We start from the raw sequence: 24,720 nt of genomic DNA, 5'->3' as shown, positions 1-24,720 counted from the left end.
TAGAGTAAAGGAGAAATAGGAAGGATATGATAGAAACATTTAAATATCTCAAAGGTAGAATTTGGGCACAAGAAGCAAATCTTTTTCCAAAGAAAGAATGTTCTAGAAGAAGAGATTATGGTATGAGGCTCAAAGGGAGCAACAACAGACAGTATTTATTGTGCACAAAGTATCAATAAAATAGACTCCCAGAGAGGTGGTGGAAACAAAAACAGTAACAGAATTTAAAAAAGCATCAGATAAGCACAGATGATCCCTAGTGTTAACGTGTATGCTAAAGAAATGCTGGGATAACTTACATGGAGCAGCTGGTACAACACTAAATAGAGATGATGCAGCATCATCAGGCATTCAAGAAAGCTGGAATAACCTGCATGGAAAGAACATGGTTAAACAATGGAGGGGACTGCATATTGGATTAAGTATTGGTCTCATAAGAATCAACATTGAAGATGAGAAGGCCTCCTACTGGATGGGAGTAGAGGACAGCATTTCTAGCTGATTTGGGCATGCTTGTGATCGACATGGAGGGCAGTAGTGGGAAAAGGGTTGGAAGGTCAAATAAAAGACAAGATGGTGGGTGGTGATTGTGTTGAGTTCAATACAGGAATTTACTTAGGGAATAGCCATTGCTATTAATTGCATCAGTGGCATGGGATCTTCTTAGTGTTTGGGTAATTGCCAGGTTCTTGTGGCCTGGTTTGGCCTCTGTTGGAAACAGGATGCTGGGCTTGATGGACCCTTGGTCTGACCCAGCATGGCAATTTCTTATGTTCTTATGTTCACTATGTAAAGTGGAAAAATTTGAACTGGGCAGACTGGATGGACTAATGTGGTCTTTATCTGCTATTATCTATTATCTTACAATAAACTAAAATATGAATACAGTTGATGAGGGGATCATTATCAGAGCCCCATGTAGACATCACATTAATACTTCAACACAAATCATGGGATCAAAATACTGTTAAAAATAACATTGTTTCCATTTTGACTCATTTATTAAACTATTCAGAACATGGCATCAGAAATAATGGTGTTAACCAAATTTACAACCACCACCTCTCGCTACGCAATGGGCCCCAAGCGGTATCAGCAATGGACACCTCAAATCTCATTCATCTGCCAGTTCAAAAGAATAATCTTTTTAAGTTTTATAACTACATTTTACTATCATATCTACCTGAAACCTCATGGAAAAAACTTTAATTGCTTATGTCAAAACCCCCAAGATCTCACTGTGTGTCATCAATATGAACTCCAAAATCACACCACCACCCCATTAGAAAAAACTCTTAATTACTTATCTTTAAACTACATGATCTCCCTCTACATCCTCACTGTAAACTCCAAAATCGCAACACCCGACATGAACTCTGCTTCCTGCTTCAGGGGTTACCATTCAATTTAGAAGTGATGACCCTTATCTCAAGAATGATTTGACATATTTTTGTGTGAGAGTGGATGACAGCCTATCAGGGGAGAGAAGGAGATGACCCCTTGGAAGGCTGGAGGGAGGGAGGGATAGAGGACCACCATGGTTCAGGAGGGAAGAAGAGAAAGATAACCTCCAAAGATCAAGGAGGAGGGAGGGTGAGGACAGCCAGATGTGGATATGGCATTAAACACATAAGTTATTTAGGGTGATACATAGACATGGAGCCTTCTTCCCTTTTAGAAGCAGGCTATAGTTTTGCTTTTTCTAAAATTAAATTATTCTGAGACTATCATTTTCTGTGTGTATTTGTAAGAATCATAAAAGAAAATAAGATATAAAAGAAAAGTAGGCTAAAAGGGAGTCAGTTTTCAGGGAGCATAAGTTTTAAAACTTATGTATGTGGGTAAGCACCTGTTTACCTACGAAAAAAGGCCCTTTTGAAAATTGCTATTCCCTGCCACTGAGGATAAAAATACTTAGCTGTGGACAGCATGCAGATTTTTACCAGCAGAGAAAACAGGAGCAGGGCTAGGTTGGGGGAGAGAAAGTACATGTGGGGATTTAATTTTGAAATCTTCGTGCATACTTTCACGCATGTACTTTGTACCTGCTTCAAGCTTTCTCCTACCAGCCCGAGTTTTCAAAAGGAAACAACACAGGCAGCTTCCTTTTGAAAATTAGATTGCAGGCTGCAGGTACCAGTGCTGATTTTTTGCCAGGGAATACCAAGTTGCTAATCTGGAACATTTTTGAACTTGCCTCCTTTTCCCCATTGCAGCTAGATTGGAAGATGGAATGGACTCAACCCTCAATTATAAGGGCAGTTTTTAAATAGCTTTGGAATGTGCCCTTCCTACATATTCAGTTTAGATCAAAGTTTTATACATTATGAATGATTCTGAAGTGAATATAATTACTTCTTTTGTTATGGCGTACAAAAATAGAGAGGTGTGTGGGGGTACGTGAAACTGTTTGAAGCTGAAAAGGGGATCCACGTTCCCTGAAAGGTTGGGAATCCCTGCTCTAACTGATCCTGATAAGCCCATAGAAGGTTGATCTGTCTTTCACCTTTGAGCTGTGGACAGTGTAACTGTTAACACCAAATATTAATTATCTTCTTTCTGTCTCTATTCCTGTCCTCCTTTGGAGTCCTGCTTCCCTTCTCTTTTTTTTTGACATACTACTAAGAAGATGAAGCTTTTTTTTCACTTCTGGATCAGTTGACTATGCAGTGATGGTGGACTGAATATTTTCTCTTTCTTCTGCCATTTTTCCACAGAGGGGAAAAAGTATCAAATCCTGATCTTTGCTATTGCCTCATTGCAATAGACAAGTGTGTAAAACAGTGGTAGTCTTAAACTGAGAGGAACTAAGCTGGGAGTCGCTGGAGAGGCAACTGCACTCCTAATTCTCACGTACATCTAAATAACTTTTTATCTTACCTTTCTGAAATGCCTGAAAAACAAATATTGTTTGTTGCATGACAACATTTCCAGCTGTTTTAGCAGCACTGTGTCCTGGGATTTATGTGATGTGTGTACAATAGAGGCACACACCTTTTTTACTCAATACCTGAGCCCATAGCCCTGACCAGCAAAGCAGCAAAACCTGTTAACTTGTGTATGTTAACCTTGTGGCATGTGACACGTCAGCATCATGCAAAGAGAATTAATAAGTACAGGGGAGGTTGCGTCTCAAGCAAGATCCAAGGGCAGGGTCTGAGCTCTGAGCCGAGGGCGGTCCCCTTTTTGGCCTTTTGGCTGCAACAATGAGAACCCATATAAATGGTGGATGGAGGTCCTGCCACCTGACCCCATTAGGGGACCTGATGATGTAATGATCATCGGCAAAGCAGGAGGACTAAATCTTGTGCTAAAAAAAACCCCCCAAAGAACTGATATGAACTAAATAAAACCAATGGGCATTGAACTAATTCAAGTAAAGATACATTCCACAATCAAGATTTTTATGTAACATTTGTCACTTCAGTCCAACTGACCTGTAGGGAATCATTTTGACTATTATTATTGATGTCATCCTGACAGGGCTCTGAGGAACCTAAACAGAAATTGTTTCTGGTTCAGGTTCATATGCTTGCTGATTTACCCAATTAGGTTAAGTGGGCCCTGTCTACAATTAAACTCCACCTAGTTACCTACGTTGAGACTTACCCCTGCTTCTCCCCAGATGCTTAATTGTCTGCTCAGTGAAGCTTGTAAGCTTCACTGAGCAGCAACAGTCTCGTATGTGTTTCTGTATAGTGCTGTGTACACCCTATAGTACCAGATAAATGTTTAGTAGTAGTAACAAAAAGCTTCAGCTACAGGAGCAGCACCCCTCATAGAGGACTAAAATGAAGAGAGCCCTAGATACATATTGAAAAAGAAACTGCACAGTTGGTCATATTAAGCTACCGAAACTGAACACTTTGTGTGCTTTTGTTTTACAGTTCTGTCTGTCCAGTTGGATTTTAAGCTTTCTGTCCTGCTGCTAAGCACTTTTGGTTATTGATCCGGTATTATGTTTTATTGATGTCATGATGTGACTATTATTTTAATCTTTTTGGGTATTGTTATTTTGATATTGTAAAATTTTGTTTTGCTTAATGTGCATCACTTTGAGCCTCTGTTAGGCAATTAATAAAATTTAAATAAATACATAAAATAAATAATAATACTCTGTGTGTGTGTGTGAGAGATATTTTGATTATAAGTTTCTAGTCTTTGTGTGTCAGGGAGGAAAAGAGAAGGCAAGGGATTGGGGAAATGCGTTAAAAGTTGAGCCAGGTGAACTTGTTTAGCAGGTGTGAACACAGCAGAGAAATATGATCGCATGCTACAGCCTGGGTGGGGAGAGGCTGTGTATCCACAGCAGCAGGAAATCGAGAGAATGAGGCACATCGACAGAGTGGGGGAAACCCCTTGAAAAATAGTGCCCTTATCACCCTTATCAGCTCGGTAGCTAAAAAACAGCAGGAGGAGAATTCAGAGGGACCTGTCTTTCCATCCTTTTCATGGGAGGAACGAGGGTACATCAGGTAAGGAGATGCCAAAAGATATATGGAGGTTGGCAGACAAAGGAATGTGAAAATATTTATCAGAAGGGTCATGCTGGAACTATGAAAAGATGTTCCTGAAAGGGGAAGGTTTTATAAGAATCACTTACCGAACTGGATTCTGTCTTTTAAGGACATCCGTAACCCTAAGTATTACAAATCCTTTCTGTCTTTTGTATTTTTCTTTTTTTATTTCTTTTCATCTCTATCTTCCCTGGTTTCTCTTTCTCTCTATCTCTCTGTTTTTCCCTACATTTGTCCTCATTTCTTTCTTTTTTCTCTGATTCTCTGTAATATGACAAACATATAATGCGGTAACAGGTAGTAGTGGGAGAAATGCGAGCTGGGATGTGAATTCTTCATTCCCAGGCTTGAAGTGACTTCATCGCTCCCGAGCACAGGGACCTCACCCTTTCATTAGTTTGGATTCCCTGTTCTCTTTATTACTAGGCCACATACAGGTACTAAAGAAGTAGAGTGTAAGTCCCTTTAGCAGAGCAATCCAGGCAAACTGCTCCACGTGTCCCCATGAGGTGCCAGGCATGTGTCTGAGACCTTCAAACAATGTTATGAACCCAGCATCTATAGAAATATGGGAACTGCTTTCTGGTAAAGCAGCCTGCATACAGGAGCTGCCTAACAGGAGGTCATTCTTGTACAGAGCTGTGGCTTTTAAAGGTTTCTAGAGAACATTCTACTGATGCAATTCCTTATAGAAGAGAAGCCCCATAATGTAAAGCCCCTGTTCCAAGTCCATTCTATATCTCATGTTTTTCTAACAACATCATTCTGCTTGTAGAACTCCTAATTTCAGGGGTGTCAATAGAAATTTTGGTAGAAGAAAAAGCAGAATATAAATAAATAGAAGGATGCTTTACTTATAAAACTAATTTAAGGACATTTGGCTGATAAAATTCCTTTTCTAGAACTATGGTCATAAGACCAATCTGATTTTAGAGCTACAGTCAGAAGAGTGTTCTCCTTCTAGAACTATAGTCATAAGATCATACCTCTTCGAAAAATACAATGACTGCTCTAGAACATAAGAAATTGCCATACTGGGTCACACCAAGGGTCCATCAAGCCCAGCATCCTGTTTTGCAACAGTGGCCAATCCAGGCCACAAGTAACTGGCAAGTACCCAAACACTAAGATCCATAGCAATAGCTATTTTTTAGTCAACTTGATTAATAGCAGGTAATGGACTTCTCTTCCAAGAACTTATCCAAACCTTTTTTAAACCCAGCTACACTAACTACACTAACCACATCCTCTGGCAACAAATTCCAGAGCTTAATTGTGCACTGAGTGAAAAAGAATTTTCTCCGATTAGTTTTAAATGTGCCCCATGCTAACTTCATGGAGTGCCCCCTAGTCTTTCTATTATCCGAAAGTGTAAATAACTGATTCACGTTTACCCATTCTAGACCTCTCATGATTTTAAACACCTCTATCATATCCCCCCTCAGCCATCTCTTCTCCAAGCTGAACAACTGTAACCTCTTTCCTCATAGGGGAGCTGTTCCATCCCCTTTATCATTTTGGTCGCCCTTCTCTGTACCTTCTCCATCGCAATTATATCTTTTTTGAGATGCAGCGACCAGAGTTGTACACAGTACTCAAGGTGTGGTCTCACCATGGAGTGATACAGAGACATTATGACATTTTTCGTTTTATTAACCATTCCCTTCCTAATAATTCCTAACATTCTGTTTGCTTTTTTGACTGCCACAGCACATTTAAGTCTAATCTGAGAAAATTCTTTTTCACTCAACGCACAATAAAGCTCTGGAATTTGTTGCTAGAAGATGTGGTTAGTGCAGTTAGTGTAGCTGGGTTCAAAAAAGGTTTGGATAAGTTCTTGGAGAAGTCCATTAACGGCTATTAATCAAGTTTACTTAGGGAATAGCCACTGCTATTAATTGCATCAGTAGCATGGGATCTTCTTAGTGTTTGGATAATTGCCAGGTTCTTGTGGCCTGGTTTGGTCTCTGTTGGAAACAGGATGCTGGGCTTGATGGACCCTTGGTCTGACCCAGCATGGCAATTTCTTATGTTCTTATGATGATTTTAAAGTATTATCCACTATGATACCTAGATCTTTTTCCTGGGTGGTAGCTCCTAATATGGAACCGAACATCGTGTAACTACAGCAAGGGTTATATTTCCCTATATGCAACGACTTGCACTTGTCCACATTAAATTTCACTTGTCATTTGGATGCCCAATCTTCTAGTCTCACAAGGTCCTCCTGCAATTTTTGTTCCTTTTCAATGAAAGATTTTAGATCTTGAAAACATTTTGCTGTTAGAAGTCCTGATATAAGAATATTCTGCTTCTACAGCTTCTGGTACTTCTTGATATTTTTGATGCAACTCCATCACTGCTTTCTGCTTCAACGGTAGGGGAAATGAGGAATTGGATTTAGATAGCAACCAACAATGGCCTTGACCTTTTACAGTCTGGAGAACTGATAAGCAAAGGGGTAACCTGCACAGAGCAGCAGATACTACCCTTAACAGAAGGCATGGATTACTACCCTTAACCAATAAGTTCTGATGCTACTGCAACATTTGTCTCTGCTTCGAAGGTTAGAGGGGAAGCAATTTGGATTCAGAGACAACCAACATGAGCCATGACTTTTTTTACAGTCTGGAGTACTGATGCACAGATATTAATGAAAAAATTACAGGACTGTTTCTATGGCCAAGTCCATAAGCAAAGCACGTAACGCAGCACTGACTATTGGTTTACCCCCCGCCCAGTTACATTCTCCTTGTTGAAATGTATTTTCCAAGCTTTCAGTTATTATGTGAACCGGTATGATGTCCCCACTAATACCGGTATATAAAAGTTTCTAAATAAATAAACATGGGGGTAACTTGCATGGCAGACTGGATGGGCCATTGGTCCTTTTCTGCCATCGTTTCAATGTCCTATGGTATAACAGTATTGTTCATCTAGAACACCTGCTTTGAATACATACTTCTGATAAAGACCCTCCCCCCAGTTTAAGAACATGGTTCTAATGGAACTTTTCTCTGGACCTGAAACCTCCAGAGCTGAGGTGGTAGTACAGCTGCCTCCTCTCTCATGCCTGCCTGGGTATTTCACCACTTCCTGTGTTGGGGAAAAGGAGCATAAGCAATGTATGTGATTCCTGGCACTCTGCTGAAACACCACACCCATATACAGGAGCATCTTGTCTGTGATTGCTGCTAAAGGTGTAATGCCTGATTCTTGTGTCCAGTGCTTCCTGGCTTCAAACATTCTCAACATTTAGAAGGATCAGAGCTCTTGTGGGAGTGTAGGAGAATGGGAGCTGGGCAAGATAGTCCCTATGCCCATCCCCTGAGCCCTCCAGTCTTAGAAAAGATAGGCTCTGAGTCCCTGTGACTATCCCCTGAGCCCTAAAAATGGGATTGTTTGGTCTGACAAGCTCTGCTTAGCATGTGTCCAGAAGGTAGGTCTCATTAGACTCAGTGTTCTTGCATGGAACCCACATCATGTGACTGTAAAACAATTGTGAAAATAGGAGAAGTAAACAGAAGAGCAGGCCCTGTAGGGATGGAGGCGAGTTCTCACTCTGGCTATTCTATCTCAAAACATGCTTTCAGATATGCAGACAAAAAGGATATAGCTAACAGAAGCAGGCGAGAGAGATGGCAGAGTCACAGACAGAGAATCCTGAACTTTCAGCTGCCCTCATAATAATTCCAAGAAAAGTATTTATATTACATTATTGCAACTATTATCTTTGTTCTATCTGTATATTACCTTTGCTGTATTGCTTCCTGGAGCATAACTTAACAGTAGTAAAAATACTGCTTTTCCTGGAATCTGCCTGAGTGTGAGTGAGTGAGTGTGACATGAAGTGCTTGGGTAGCAGATTCTGTCAGGAAGGGGGCATGCAGGATACTGGCTTCATTTATGTTCAATAGCAGGGGAAAAAAGGGGAATTGGATTTTGTTGGCAGCCAATACTGGGCCCTGACTTTTATGGTCTGGGGTACTGATTCTCAGAAATTAGGGAAAAAGTACAGGCCTGCTTCTACAGACAAGTCTAAAAGCATAGGACTTTCGAGCAGCATTGTCTGAATTATCAGGAAGGCTGCTCACCCCGCAAAAATGCTGCTAGCAGTAATTTTGTTATAGGTTTGACAGTTGCTTGGTTTTGATTGTAAATATTACTACTCTTTAGGGGTAACCTGCACGGAGCAGCAGTTACTACCCTTAACAGAAACCTGGGGGTAACCTGCACGGAGCGGCAGTTACTGCCCTTAACAGAAACATGGGGGTAACCTGCACGGAGCGGCAGTTACTACCCTTAACAGAAACATGGGGGTAACCTGCACGGAGCGGCAGTTACTGCCCTTAACAGAAACATGGGGGTAAGCTGCGCAGAGTGGCAGTTACTGCCCTTAACAGAAACATGGGGGTAACCACGGAGCGGCAGTTACTGCCCTTAACAGAAACATGGGGGTAACCACGGAGCGGCAGTTACTGCCCTTAACAGAAACATGGGGGTAACCTGCACGGAGCGGCAGTTACTACCCTTAACAGAAACATGGGGGTAACCTGCACGGAGCGGCAGTTACTACCCTTAACAGAAACATGGGGGTAACCTGCACGGAGCGGCAGTTACTGCCCTTAACAGAAACATGGGGGTAACCTGCACGGAGCGGCAGTTACTGCCCTTAACAGAAACATGGGGGTAACCACGGAGCGGCAGTTACTGCCCTTAACAGAAACATGGGGGTAACCTGCATGGAGCGGCAGTTACTACCCTAAGAAACTTGCTGGGTAGATTGGATGGACCATTTGCTCTTTTTCTGCTGTCATTGCTATATATTTAATGTTACTTTCTATAGTTTAATATAGTTTGTATCTGTTTTTTATCTTCTTTTATTTCATTATTTTTTGTCGATATTTTAATTTTAGTTTTAGATTTTGAATCTATAATTTGTATTTTAGCTTTAATGTATGATATGTTTATTTTTTAATTTATGTACATCACATTGATATGCAAGAATTGTGATTCATCAAGCCTAATAATAATAAATAATAATATGTTAATAATATGTTAATTATATTATAATATATAATATAATTATATAATATATAATTATATAATTATAATAAATAATATAATTATAATATATAATAACAATAATAAATAATAATATGTTAATTATATGTTAATACTATGTTAATAATATGTTAATAATATGTTAATAATAAATACCCCATATGTACAGTATAACCCTGGTTTCCCACACCCTCTAATCCATCTCCCCCTCCTCCCCGCCCCCTCCTTCTTTACCCCCTCCCCTGTTTATTGTTTATTGTATCAGGTTCATTGTAAAGCCCTGTTGGCTATTTTATAGTTCTATGGAAACCGATTGATGTTTTCCTAATGAATACAAAACCTTCAAAATAAATAAATAAATAATGTTAGGGCAGCAGATCTTGCGGAGAAGGGCCAGTAGGACACTGGTTTTGTTTGTGATTCAGGATACTGGATAATGTGCCTTACCATATCTACAGAATAAAACTGGAACAGTCCTCCAGTCTTAGAAATGACCAATTTTGAGTCCCTGTGACCATCCCCTGAGCACTTCAGTCCTCCAAATGACAGGGTCTGTGGCACTATGACCATCCACGAGCTGTCTAATCCAAGAAGTAACAGGTTCTGCATCCCTCCACTCATCCTCTGATCCCTCCAGTCTTAAAGGTGACAGGCTCTGTATCCCTGCACCCATCCCCTGAGCTTTCCAGTCCTAGAGGTGACAGGCTCTGTATCCCTGCACCCATCCCCTGACCCCTCCAGTCCTAGAGGTGACAGGCTCTGTATCCCTGCTCCCATCCCCTGATCCCTCCAGTCCTAGAGGTGACAGGCTCTGTATCCCTGCACCCATCCCCTGACCCCTCCAGTCCTAGAGGTGACAGGCTCTGTATCCCTGCTCCCATCCCCTGCTCCCTCCAGTCCTAGAGGTGACAGGCTCTGTATCCCTGCACCCATCCCCTGACCCCTCCAGTCCTAGAGGTGACAGGCTCTGTATCCCTGCTCCCATCCCCTGCTCCCTCCAGTCCTAGAGGTGACAGGCTCTGTATCCCTGCTCCCATCCCCTGATCCCTCCAGTCCTAGAGGTGACAGGCTCTGTATCCCTGCTCCCATCCCCTGATCCCTCCAGTCCTAGAGGTGACAGGCTCTGTATCCCTGCTCCCATCCCCTGATCCCTCCAGTCCTAGAGGTGACAGGCTCTGTATCCCTGCTCCCATCCCCTGATCCCTCCAGTCCTAGAGGTGACAGGCTCTGTATCCCTGCTCCCATCCCCTGCTCCCTCCAGTCCTAGAGGTGACAGGCTCTGTATCCCTGCTCCCATCCCCTGATCCCTCCAGTCCTAGAGGTGACAGGCTCTGTATCCCTGCTCCCATCCCCTGATCCCTCCAGTCCTAGAGGTGACAGGCTCTGTATCCATGCTCCCATTCCCTGAGCCCTTCAGTCCTAGAGGTGACAGGCTCTGTATCCCTGCTCCCATCCTCTGATCCCTCCAGTCCTAGAGGTGACAGGCTCTGTATCCCTGCTCCCATCCCCTGATCCCTCCAGTCCTAGAGGTGACAGGCTCTGTATCCCTGCACCCATTCCCTGATCCCTCCAGTCCTAGAGGTGACAGGCTCTGTATTCCTGCTCCCATCCCCTGAGCCCTCCAGTCCTAGAGGTGACAGGCTCTATATCCCTGCACCCATCCCCTGAGCCCTCCAGTCCTAGAGGTGACAGGCTCTGTATCCCTGCACCCATCCCCTGAGCCCTCCAGTCCTAGAAGTGACAGGCTCTGTATCCCTGCTCCCATCCCCTGATCCCTCCAGTCCTAGAGGTGACAGGCTCTGTATCCCTGCTCCCATCCCCTGAGCCCTCCAGTCCTAGAAGTGACAGGCTCTGTATCCCTGCTCCCATCCCCTGATCCCTCCAGTCCTAGAGGTGACAGACTCTGAATCCCTGCTCCCATCCCCTGATCCCTCCAGTCCTAGAGGTGACAGGCTCTGTATCCCTGCACCCATCCCCTGATCCCTCCAGTCCTAGAGGTGACAGGCTCTGTATCCCTGCACCCATCCCCTGATCCCTCCAGTCCTAGAGGTGACAGGCTCTATATCCCTGCTCCCATCCCCTGATCCCTCCAGTCCTAGAGGAGACAGGCTCTGTATCCCTGCACCCATCCCCTGATCCCTCCAGTCCTAGAGGTGACAGGCTCTGTATCCCTGCCCCCATCCCCTGATCCCTCCAGTCCTAGAGGTGACAGGCTCTGTATCCCTGCACCCATCCCCTGATCCCTCCAGTCCTAGAAGTGACAGGCTCTGTATCCCTGCCCCCATCCCCTGATCCCTCCAGTCCTAGAGGTGACAGGCTCTGTATCCCTGCATCCATCCCCTTATCCCTCCAGTCCTAGAGGTGACAGGCTCTGTATCCCTGCTCCCATCCCCTGCTCCCTCCAGTCCTAGAGGTGACAGGCTCTGTATCCCTGCTCCCATCCCCTGCTCCCTCCAGTCCTAGAGGTGACAGGCTCTGTATCCCTGCTCCCATCCCCTGATCCCTCCAGTCCCAGAGGTGACAGGCTCTGTATCCCTGCCCCCATCCCCTGATCCCTCCTGTCCTAGAGGTGACAGGCTCTGTATCCCTGCATCCATCCCCTTATCCCTCCAGTCCTAGAGGTGACAGGCTCTGAATCCCTGCACCCATCCCCTGATCCCTCCAGTCCTAGAGGTGACAGGCTCTGTATCCCTGTGCACATCCTTTGAGCTCTCCAGTCCTAAATTTCACAGTATTTGTGTTCCCAATGTATTAGAATGCAAGAAATTTTAGGACAGGCACAGAAGATCCTCAGTGCTGGGGGTAGCGAAGGGTAAAACCTGACATCAGTGGAGGCATGAAGGGTAAAGCCTGGGATGGGTACAGAGGATCCTCATAAATGGACGTTTGGTATGGCAGCTGGACATGAAAACGGGCAAAAGGTGTTTGGGCCTTGTGGTATTTGCTTGGGGAGAATAAGGGGAGATGGCGAGTTTTCAATCTCTTCTCTTCATCCTTAGATTTGGAGGTACAGGGAGAAATGGAGGAACGCCTGCCATCCCCAAATCGCAGTCTACCGGAATGTGACAGTGGGGACAACCTGTGTAGTAAGTACGCACTACATAAACTCTCCCCTTATCCATGCAGCAGCCTCAGCATAGCTTGTGCGAAAGCTACCATTCTCCTGGGGTTAGTCACCTTTTCACCGTGTCTGTCCTGACCCCTCCCCAGCACCAATCCAAATGTTACGATTAATGAACATATCAGCCTCCGTTCTCAAACGGGTGGTGTCTTAACATTTTGCGTGCATGGAATATAGGGGAAAGGAATTCTGGATCTGCATGGGATGCCTGAAACCACCCATCCAAATACCGGATGAGATACATAGGACAGGGCATCAGGGCTTGAGTGCTTGGTACAGGATTGAAGGGCATGTGTGCCTGTTGGGAGGCCATGCCTCCAAGTCCTGCCCAATTTTGTGGACGCCTTGTAGAGGCCATGGGGCATAGATTATCCCTTTGTGCCACCACATTGCTGCTGCTGTTCATGTATGCATTTCCACAGCTCCTCGTTCCCGGGATTTTTCTCTCCTCATATCTCTCTTCCTCCCCCTTACAGTTGTGAAGAGGTTCGAGAGTGAAGTGATCATTGTGCCCACCTTACTGACTGGCATCTCCTTTATCCTGCTTGGTGTCATTTTATGGCTCAGATACCGAAGCTTGAAACGCCCGGAAGACGAGACCCGGGTTGAAGGTAACGAGCCCTGTGCCGATATTGTTCTCAGCCTCACCGTACCTGAGACCCAGCAGAAACTTGGCACATCAGTTGTTGAAGCATTGAGAGATGTATGAAAACATTAGCGCAGGGGAAAGAGGACACAGTCTGATGAATGTTAGTGCATTTCTCTTTACTCTTAATTGGGAAATAGTCTAGAAATCTAGAAGATGTCAGAAGATAAGGACCCCTCGGCCCACCAAGCCTGCCTTAGCACTTACGTCTGTGCTGCCACAGAGCCTACTTGATCCCTGACCTCTCCCAGCCTTGCCCCACCACTAAGACCCTCCATCTGGTAGTGATGGAGACAAGGAGACTACCAGACTTCAGTAAAGCACGGGATATGCGTGGAAGGTCCCTAAGGAAGGGACTATAAAGCTGAGTAGATGAGTGACTGTACTGGCTGTACGATCTCTATCTGTGGTCTTGTTCTATGATGCCATGTTTCATTCACGTCTTCCCTCACCCATGCCTTTCCCTCCCCCCTCAGCAGCATATTCCCTCTCCAGTCTTTTTTCTCCTTCCTCTGCCAACCTCTTCTCTTTCGTTTGGCTTGTTGCACGTGGGCTTGAGGCAGCAGTGGCTTTTTTTCTGTGGTCCAGTGGTAAGCGGTTGCTCCAGATCACAGCAGCAGTAGCTTCTCCCAGCAGCAAGCACCAGAAATTTTAGCCACTCTGTCACCTGGGAGTTTTCCACCTCAGGCAATAACAACAGCGTTTCTACTCATTCCTCTCTGCCGCTTGGAAACTTTCTGCAAGTCCAGCCTGCACCTATGTGCTGCCAAAGCCCTCCACGCTGGAGAAGGCTGCGCTCCCTGTTCTCGAAGCCCATATAATGTGCCTTCCTGAGAATGACTGTACAAACCAAACTGATCGGCCATTTCCGTGGCTTTATTTCTTCCCATTGCTGTTCCTTCCTCCCCGAGCAGAGAAGAGAGAGACCGGCAGCCGGGAGACTGGTCCTTCGGACATTCCTCTGTGTGAGACCTCGATGCGGAACGTGCTGGTGGCCCGGAACCCGTCCCTGAGGGAGCTGGAGATCCCACGGGCGAGGATAGACCTGAAGAAGATGGAGCATTTGCGGGAAGGGAGCTTTGGGCCTGTCTACAAGACTGAGCTGTGCAGCGTGGAGGAGTCCGCGAGAGGGAAAACGGTCATACTGAAGGGCTTACGGGGTATGTCAGAACCATCACAGTGGTGACGCTGTGAGCTGAGGGGGAATGTCTGTGTCAGGGAGAGCTTAACTGCTACAGCCTGCCTCCCTTTTCTCTTCTGCTCTGTGTACATCTGTGTCCACATCATGAGAGGGAACAGTAACAAATACTAGAAGGCGAAACTATGGCCCATTCGTAAGTGCATAGAGTACTATGGGTATCAGCAAGCCAGGAAGACGTCCCAGACCTCTTTAAGAACATGGACTATGCAATCAATTACCCATTTGGCCCACAACAGGGACCTTCTTTTAACATGTGCAGGTTGGATGTTACATCATGGAGCGATCCATTATTAAGATAAGTTCCCCCTGATGCAGTTTGTCCAAAACACCAACTGACATCTGGGTTGTGCTGACCTTTCTGCTACACATGGTGCGCTGCTATTATTTTCCAGGGGAAGCATTCAGTTTAATGTTAATATTGCTTTTTACATGCAACTGAAAATACTTGACCCTGTTGGGGGTCAAATGGGTGAGTGATTCAGTAGTCTGGGGAACCTCTTTTTAATGAGGTCTGACACGTCTTCCCGGCTTGCTTATACCCATTAGGGATGTGAATCATGTGCCATATCGTCTTAACGATTGAAATTGTGTGGCAGGAGAAGAAAATCGTGTTTGGCACGATTATTTCGTTGAAAAATCGTTAAAAATCGTTTTTTCCGATTAGTGCGCACTAACAGGAGTTAGTGCGCACTAACTCCCAGTTAGTGCGCACTAACGGGAGTTAGTGCGCACTAACTGGTGTCAGGGTTAGGGCACACAGTGCCCTAACCCTGACACCAGGGGTGTTGTGATCTTCCTGCATGCAGTGCCCTATCCTGCCTGCATTAGTGAGAGGCTGGCTTCACAGACAGGGGGGAGCTGCCTGACTGTAGTAGATTGAATAAAGATCTGATGTTTCTGCTCTCCTCACACCAAACAAAAGCAACACACAAGCAGAGAAGCCCTTCTTATAAAGTTGAGCTAGTGAGTTAAGTAGGAGGAAAAGTAAACATACTGGTGGCCAGTGTGGCTACTTAAAAAATACACTTACCAACAATCAATTACCACATATATCTGAACTGTGTATAATAGTTCCAGCCAGGACCACCTTTCTAAAATGCACAGTGATTGGCAAATTCAACATGCACTAGCATTTCACATGCCTGCTAACAAAAATAATAAACAAACAAGTTCTAGTCACATGAGTGATGATCATCACATTACTTTTTTTGTCAAGCTTCCAACTGTTTCCATTTCACATCCCCCCAACCATTACCTCAGTGGGAACCTTGGTAACATCAATAGATAAGAGCACAGCCAGCCAATAGGAATACATATTCATTCCTAAGTGACCTTTACTGACCTGGGAAGTGTCAACACTTTGTTTCATTTTCTGTTGGTGTTCGTGAGTTTCCAGTTCCATTTCCCATCCCCCCAACCATCACCTCAGTGGAAACCTTGGTAACATCAATAGATAAGAGGGCAGCCAGCCAATAGGAACACATATTCATTCCTAACTGACCTTTACTGACCTGGAAAGTGTCAATTTGTATCATTTTCTGTTAGTGCGCACTAACTCCCGTTAGTGCGCACTAACACGATTTAACGATTTTTAATGATAAATCGTTAGAATTTCTATTGTATTGTGTTCTATAACGATTTAAGACGATATTAAAATTATCGGACGATAATTTTAATCGTTGAAAAACGATTCACATCCCTAATACCCATAACATGCACTTACTGTATGAATGGGTCCTGGTTTTTGTTACTGGTCCTTCCCATTATATGGACTATTTGTGCTAAGGAAGTTGGACTGGCTTTTACTTTTGTCTCTCATTCTGTGCACATATACCTGTTTTGTGTGTCTGCTTGTCCGTCTCCCTCTCTGTTTTTATATTTCTGTCTTGTGGTCTAATGTTAGGCCCACTGAGCTCATTATCAGAATCTCAGGGATCTGATACATCACAAATTTAGTTTGGTACCGGGCACTAAAATGTCTGACCCAGCTCCTCTTGAGCTTCTGATCTGATGTTCAAATGGGGGTTTTAGACATCCAAGGGTACATTTTCATTGCTGTGCCTGACTGCAGATTGGGTGACTTTGAAGGCAGCAAAGTAGTGGGACAAAGTGACTTGGGCCAGAGGAATGCAGGTTTGTACAGAGAGAGGCATTCACAGAAGGAAAAAGGAGGCGACGATGCCCTTGTACAGGTCCTTGGTGAGGCCTCACCTGGAGTACTGTGTTCAGTTCGTGTTTTAAAAAAGACAGGGAGAGGATAGAAGCAGGCAAAGTGGTACAGGGTCTGCACCAAAAGGCCTGTAAGATGCGAGCTGAGGGTCGAAATAAACATACCCGAGAGGAGAGTCAGCGGGGATAGGATACAGATTTTCAAATTCCTGAAGGATATTAAGAGCGCACAAGAATCAAACCTTTTCTGCTGAAAAGGATGCTGTAGAATTCGGGGTCATAATATGAAGCTCCAAAGAGGTAGATTCAGAAACCACGTCGGGAAGTATTTGTTCATGGATGTTCCCTAATCAGAAGGCACAGAAGTCACAACCTTAAATACCTTGCTGGCTAGACCAGGTGGACCATTTTGGTCTTTATGTGCTGACCTTTACTTTGTTACTATGTGCAGACTTCAGACCACATAAACCCAGCTCATCTTCAAACAGAAGGTTTCCTCATAGACCGTGTTTGAATATTGAGTTCTGCAGCCAAACATAGGCACTTATCCTTACATATTTCAAACCAGTGGTGTCAGGTAGACAGTTTAATGGCATGTCTCTTAATGTTTCGTTTTATTGTTCACACCCCCTTGTTATATGTATAGAAAAAGCTCTAAATAAATAAATGGTACATTTTTAGACTTGTCCACTTGTAGTTTCTTAATCTGCCCCCGAATGCCTCTTTCCTGTGTGGATAGGGCTGACTTAGGCTTCCTAACTCTCTTTTTACCTGGTTCCTAAGTCTTTGAAAACGTACCCCCTAGCCATTTTGGAATCCCTCCCTGTTGTAAGTGTGCACCCGTGCTGATTCAGCCCAGAGCATGGAATACGCTGTCCCTGTGGCCTTTCCCCTTTAGACTCTGCTGGTCCCCAGGAAGTGAAGGATTTCCTCAAACGAATGAAGTTCTACCAGGACCTGGACCACCACCAGAACCTTGTACAGCTCATTGGCTGCTGCTCGGACCAACTTCCCCTCTACATGATCATGGAGCATGTGGAGCATGGGGACCTGCTGACCTTTCTTTGGACATGCCGGAGGGTGAGTGATTGGGTGACCCTTGCAGAGCAGCTTTTAATCCCCTCCAAACCTTCATCTGAACACCAGGCATTTCACCAAGTATCCCCATCCCAAAGCTCATCTTGCTTGTTTGACATCGCTGCCTGGATGTCCCATCGCCACCTTAAACTCAACATGTCCAAGAGAGAATTTCTTGTCTTTTCCCCAACTCTCTTTTCTGCCACAGTGGATTGCACTCTCATCCGTCCTGACAATTTCAGTGTATTTGCTTAATTGCATTTCTTAAAATTAAATCAAAGTGATGTACATAAAAAATATGTCTTTTCTCTACACACAGTGCTAAAGCATGTTCTTTCTTCCTCTAAAACATCAATTTATATATTGCCCAATTTAAATAAGGCTCCAGGCAGGTTTACAAAATACAAAACACAAAAAGATTCACAACATACATAACAATAGCAAATAACCACTTATCCACTTTCATATCACCTCCCGCCTGGACCACTGTAACTTGCTCTCCAGGGGGCTCCTGCCCAATCATCTTTCTGCATAACTTCTTCAATGTCACTGTGACCTTGAAATCCCTCTTCTACATTCTACATTTGCTATATTGTTTCCCCATCCCCATTCACTTCTACTTATATTTAACTTCTGCTACTCACCTATGAGGGTATTCACTCTGCACCTCCTCATTACCTGTTGTATCTTCTCCCTCTAATTGTATACTGTTTTGAAGTTATGATGAAAATCAGTTAATCAAAATAAATATTATCATTACCCTTCCTCGTAACTATGTTCATCAGGCTGTCCTGTCTTACCTGTGCTCTCTTCCACCACTAGCTCCCTGCTCCACTCTTTCTCTATATTGCGGTGTTAGACTTGACTTCCTGAGTCAGTGTGTCCTGCTCCCTCTCTGACCATATTCAAATCTAGTTTAAAAGCTTCTAAATCCTAACCACTTCTCTACATTCAAGCTTATTTATTTATTATGATTTTTGAAAGTAAACTTTCACCCGAGGCTAGACATAGCCCCTTCCCAAAGGCTCTTGGTTGCCATGTATGCTTCTCTTGCTTAGATCGTAAGCGCCATGGAGAAGCGACTGCCCCTTATGTGTATCTGTACAGTGCTGCATATGTCTAGTAGCAGGTTAGAAATGATTAGTAGCAGCAGCAGATGATGATGATAATTTTGACGAGTCCCTTTCACTCATTAGTATGCAGCCACTTGTGGAGCAAATGATGTAATGTTATAATTAAATTAAATACTATATGCTTTACTATATGAATTCAGGTGTCTGTGTCCAAAATATACACATTTTTTGCTTCTGTGTATATCTCTATTCTGTCTCTCTTTTTTTATTCCCCCCTTCCCTCTCTTCCTCCACCTCTTGCCCTGGCTACAGGATGTGATGACTATGGAAGGAATTCCTTATGACCTTACAGAACGGCAGGTGTATTCTCTCGCACTGCAGGTCCTGGCAGCCCTTGTGAGTCCAAGCCACGTTGACTTTACTTTCATTATCCTGCTGTACTTGTTTCGCTGTATCAATGATGAATGTTGCTAACTCGACCCCTTAACAATTACCCCAACCCAAGGAGTTCCTGCAGAAAAGAAATCTGATCCATGGAGATGTGGCAGCCCGCAGCATCCTGGTTCAGCGTGGCTTCACTGCCAAGCTGGGGGCACTGGGCAGGGTCTACGAGTCTTATGCTCATGGCGCTGCCTCCAGTCGACGGATCATGCCCCTGAAGTGGCTGGCGCCTGAGAGGATCCTGAGAAACCCTGCCAGCACCAAGAGCGACATGTGAGTGTGTAGGACTCACTCCCACAATCCCATCTTGTCATTCCTGTCTTCCAATTCCCCGAAAGGTTGATTCCCATTCCCCCCATGTCACAGGCACACATGCCCCTTAGGAAGTAGACAAGGAAGAGGAACTGCTGGAATAACCTTGATCTGCCTTTGAAAGATAACTCTTTTTCCATTAGGTTTATCGGGGGAAAGAATCAATGGACTTGTAGTATTTATTTATGAATTAATTGGCCATCAGATACATTGTAGTTGCTGCAATCCTCACAAGAAATCTGAACTACAAATCTATCAATGCAATGCAATAAAATCAGGATTGGCACAAACTGTTCCTGGCGACCTGAAGCTACTTGGTAACCCAGCATGCAGTTCAATTTCCAATGTCTTTCCATGACAGCTAAGGTTGCCAACAATTCCAGGACAAATGGAATTAGTCTTTATTTCTCTCTCCTCTCTTCCTCCCCACCTCACTCCGCTGCATCTGTCGACTCATCGTTCACATTTTTCTAAGAAATCTTTGGCAGCATTATTCCTCACTACGCTTTTTCCAGAAATGTACCTCAGAATAAAATGTTTGGCCCTCTCCAGTTGTCTCACCTGTTTTATGTTCCAGGGCCACATGGCTACACAATAGCCTTGTTTCCAAATAAGCCCTACCTTGATAAAAGGGAAATGAGAGTGAATTGTATCAAGGTGCAAGAGCACTAACTGGGAATTAATAATCAAAATAACAATGGTGCTGATCTGCTTTCTTCCTTTTTTTTTTTTTAGCTGGTCCTTTGGCGTTCTCCTGTATGAGATGATTACGTTAGGTAAGCGTCTGCTAATTAATATACTCAGTTTTCTGGTTACACATTGTTCTACTATAGTATGTGCTGCTACTTGCTGGCAGTGGAGTCCAGACCTTGTGATATGTTTTCACCCACGGCCATCGCTGGGCCATTATCTGACGCTGTAAGACCGTCACTGTCCTGTTTTCTGATGTCTTCAGCCTCAGAGGGAACACATACAAAGTTTTTCATTCCATGGCCACTCTGCATTGACGTGGCTCAGTAAAAATTAAAATAAAGAGAATATACAATCTGCAGGGGTAAGAGGACAAGGGTTTCCTTGATTCCCTATTAACACACACATATGCAATGCATAGCAATAACCAACCTCATCTCCACCTGAATGACCTTATTAAACTTTGCAAATTCCACTATGGCAATCTGCAGACACTTGTTCTATTCGATGTCAAAATCGCTATACTCTATCTATGCTACTCTAAACTGGAAGTTATATTATAATATATCATAAGTTATATTGTATTATGTTGTTATACTGTAAGATGTTCTGTAGGATATAATGTTGCTCCCGTTTCATTTTAAAATATACTGTAAGAAATAATATGAAGTTACAATGTAAAATAAGAAGCCTTCTTAGTGTTAGGGATCTTCTTAGTGTTTGGGTAATTGCCAGGTTCTTGTGGCCTGGTTTGGCCTCTGTTGGGAACAGGATGCTGGGCTTGATGGACCCTTGGCCTGACCCAGCATGGCAATTTCTTATGTTCTTATGTTCTTAGAACCCCAGTTGCACTGTAAACCGATGTGATATTTCAGATCAAACACCGGTATATAAAAACAAACAAACAAATAAATGTAGAAAGTTTGGCTTCCTGCTTTGCATTAGATTTGAACACTTCTATATGAGCCCGTGAGATTCAGAGTGCTTCTTTGCAAAGTCCCTCTCTCCTCATTCTCCGCTCCGAGTTGCTCTATGGGCTAGGTAAATGCGTACTTCTAGTGCTATCTTGATGTTTCACTCTTTTCCTGCCTTAATTTGCAGGAGCCCCACCATATCCCGAAATTCCCCCCTCCGATATTCTGATGCATCTTCAGAGAGGGTACATCATGGCGAGACCCTCCTCATGCCAGCCAGGGCTGTGAGTAGTCACTGTCTGTTAAAAATTGTCCCCTTCTTATCATGTGTGACTTCCTAAAAATATGAATATACTTCCAAAATTGTTTTTGCAACGCAAAAGATCACTGACCCCTTGATAAAGAGTTCAGCTGAGAGATGGTAATTTTTAAATATATTTACATATGACCTGATGTTCTTCACCATGTGTATTGGTAAAATATAAATAAGAGTTGATGCATCTTTAGCAATAAGAGGCACACCTCTGTGTAGCTTTTAGACGAGAACGTCTCTGTAAATCTTGCCTCATAATGTGACTGGAATCTTGCCCAGGGACTGGAATCCCCACAGCCTTGACCTTCTCCTGCACCATCTCTTGGTTTGACCCTTGCTGACCTCCCATTGATCCATCTTCCATTCCAATTCACAGGTATGGCATTATGAAGGCCTGCTGGGCCTGGAAGGAGAAAAACCGCCCCTTGCTGCCTGATCTGCGCAAGCGCCTGCAGGCAGGGATGAAGTCCGCCAATGATCGCATGGTTTTGCAGGTCCCCGAGTTGGTGGTCCCAGAGTTGTATGCTCATGTGGCCGGCGTCGACCCCTCAACCCTGGTGAATGACTACACCATCCTCTGAAGCAATGTAGGGACAGGTGGAGATTCAAGAGGCAGTTGGTTCTCCTGACAGCTCTTTTCCCCGTGTACTGCCAGAGACTTCCTCACCACTTCCTACTTCTTGGTAAATAATTTTGGTGGAGATGCCATGTTCAGCTGAGGCACAGCGCACTGGAGTAGTGAAATAAAGAATTACAGTTAAAAATGCCTCCTGCTTCTGGGAGGTATTGGTGGACCCTTCGTTTACTGGCATCCTCCGCCCTGGTGTTTCTTTGCATTGGGCTTTTTCAAACCTTTAACTGATGCAAAAGTGTGCTGAAGAAACTCAGCAGTTGACACTTTGTAAGACTGGGATTTGGGCTTTCTGGTCAGAGCAGATGGTTTGTGTTCCCTAGGAACTACTTTTTCAGTAAATAGATCCAGCTGCTCGTTGTGATGGGAATAACACTGTGGCCTTGCTACTGTCAGAATAACAACCGTGGGAATACCAGGATGATTCTGTTACTGTGGTAACAACCTGGAGGCGATGCAGCAGGAGTGCAGGGCACACTGATGCTTGTTTACAATGAGGAGAATATCCTCATGACCTTGCCACTGTGAGGAAAATTAAATTAGCGGCTGCTCTTCTGCTGGGAGGTTGAAATAACCCTTTCAACTGATTGAATATGAAGGATTTCTTTTTCAACTTGCTGCTCTGATGTAGGTGCATGTTTGAGCTAAAATTCAGGCTAACAAACTCCCCCAATGCTTTCTTTCTCTGCTGCGTCTCATGATGCCCCTCTCTCCCTCCCATAATCCCACCTGTTCTCCCTGCTTCTTCCTCTCCCTCAGAGGCCACTTCTTCCTGCCTCTTGTGCTTAGAAAAAGAAAATAAAATGTTAATTATTCACTTACTTTTAGCTCATTTTTGTCCCTGAATTTGAGTTCTTGCAGTGATGTTTTTCATATTTTATGAACTGATATTGTGTACAGAAAAAGGGAAAAGTTTATTTTTTCTTTGTTGTCTGTCAGCAGCTGAATGAAGTTTTAATTAAAATGTAAATAGGAAACCAACAATCTTATGGATTATTTGCGATACTTAATGCGATCACTGGTGCCTCCTGCTGGCCATGCAGTGCCACTGCAGGAGCTGAGATGTGCCTTCAAGATTCTAGTCTAGGGATGCATCCTGGGGTGGGGAAGGGGTAGTGGGCTTACCCTCGCCCTACAACATCCCCCAGTACTGGGCTCAGATTTTGCATGCCAGGGTCAAGCACCGTCTGCCTTCAAATTAAACTGTCCTCTCACTGAACGGAAGAAAGAGCTCTCTTAGCTGGGCTGCTGGGGTGGAAATGAACTCATTATTCCAGCCTGGTTGGTTCTTCCTTTCCCTTGTCAAGAGGGGAACAGCTGTCTCGATAACAAGTCAGTCAGCCTCTCTCTCCAGAGCCAATGTTTGGGAATCCACTGCTAATACCATCTGTGGGGTTCCAGCTTTCACAGCTGAGGTCCTCCTTCATTCAAAAGGTAAAAATAAATTTTAAAAACCAAAACAAATAAAGTGAGTGGAAGCATTTCACTTCGAATAATTGGTCTTATAATTTCAATTAGAAAATTCAAGGTCTGATTATTCTGTGCATTACCAAAAACGTGAGTTTTAGCCCAAGTTGTTTTCTGATTTCCAAGGCTTACTTCTTGTTCTCTAAAAAAGGGATTCCAAGGCTTCCATACCAGGGAAGTCTCCCCTCCTTTCCCTTTAAATCAAGCCCTTCCTCCTAACACCTTCCCCTAGTTTAGGCTATAAACCTTAGGGGAGTTCAACTTCAGCATAAGCTTAATAGATTCCTGGTGGTTAATCGTCCCTTAATGAGTTAATTAGCGACTAAAGAGGCGTGAGTTAGATTCACAGAGCTGCCAAGTGACCCAGCCCAGTTTACAGGTATTAGGCCAGATCGGGTTTTGCATTTGCCTCCCCATTGCATTATGGATTTCAAAGGCTATTTTGTTTGCCTTTGAAATCAGAGTAACATAATATATGACAGCAGATAAAGACCAATTAGCCCATTCAGACTGTCCAGAAGTTGGCAGTACAGGCACTAGAGGTGGCCTAAGAAAATGCCACTCACTGGCTGAGGGGATCCAGCTATTGCAACCCTCCTCTGAGATATTTCACTGCCACACTAGATCACAGCTGTATTATAGGGATTCTCCAAAGAGGTCGAAAGATCTAAGGAAACTCCAGGAATAGGACAGCAACTCTGGATAGTGTGGGAGACACAAGAACTGGGCCAAGGAGCGAATGCATTTAAAAAACAGAGACTGAGAATGGAGCTGATCTGTGGGAGTAAGAGGGCATAATGACCTTTGCCTGCTGTCACCAGTCCCTTCATCAAAAGCTTTGTCCAGGAGATGCCAAAGATTATATCGGTGTGGAAGGGGAGAGAGAAAGGGAGAGATGGATTGGTGCAGTCGGAATACAAAACTTCACACTCATTCTCTAACAAAGTCATAATTTAAGAAATAAAAATCTCTTGAGACAAAACCCAAAAAGGAGAACTAGAGATAAGAGTAAAAGAATCAAACACAAAAGCAGGCAGGAGGGTATTTTGAGATCCTGACGTAATGCAATTATATTTAACACAGA

At 44.0% G+C, this 24,720-nt stretch overlaps 1 protein-coding gene across 2 annotated transcripts in view; it reads left to right on the top strand.

Moving 5' to 3' along the window:
* STYK1 (serine/threonine/tyrosine kinase 1) overlaps positions 1–22,988 on the top strand; it is a 36,661-nt gene extending 13,673 nt beyond the window's left edge. The window contains exons 1-10 of one of the 2 annotated variants that reach the window (XM_029581043.1): positions 4,287–4,475; positions 12,581–12,667; positions 13,179–13,313; positions 14,263–14,508; positions 17,617–17,798; positions 19,181–19,264; positions 19,374–19,582; positions 20,357–20,397; positions 21,413–21,509; positions 21,915–22,988. In XM_029581043.1, coding sequence (XP_029436903.1) covers positions 12,601–12,667; positions 13,179–13,313; positions 14,263–14,508; positions 17,617–17,798; positions 19,181–19,264; positions 19,374–19,582; positions 20,357–20,397; positions 21,413–21,509; positions 21,915–22,119 — 1,266 coding nt within the window. In that variant the 5' untranslated portion in view covers positions 4,287–4,475; positions 12,581–12,600 and the 3' untranslated portion in view covers positions 22,120–22,988. Of the gene's footprint in view, positions 1–4,286; positions 4,476–12,580; positions 12,668–13,178; positions 13,314–14,262; positions 14,509–17,616; positions 17,799–19,180; positions 19,265–19,373; positions 19,583–20,356; positions 20,398–21,412; positions 21,510–21,914 lie in introns of those variants that run through there. The other variant, XM_029581042.1, reaches the window with a different exon arrangement.
* The last annotated feature ends 1,732 nt before the right edge of the window (positions 22,989–24,720 follow it).

Source organism: Rhinatrema bivittatum, chromosome 16 (genome assembly GCF_901001135.1).
Source record: "Rhinatrema bivittatum chromosome 16, aRhiBiv1.1, whole genome shotgun sequence".
In the NCBI taxonomy this organism is placed as follows: domain Eukaryota; kingdom Metazoa; phylum Chordata; class Amphibia; order Gymnophiona; family Rhinatrematidae; genus Rhinatrema; species Rhinatrema bivittatum.
The sequence above is the reverse complement of the archived record's forward strand: the minus strand, read 5'-3'. Positions and strand labels throughout refer to the sequence as shown.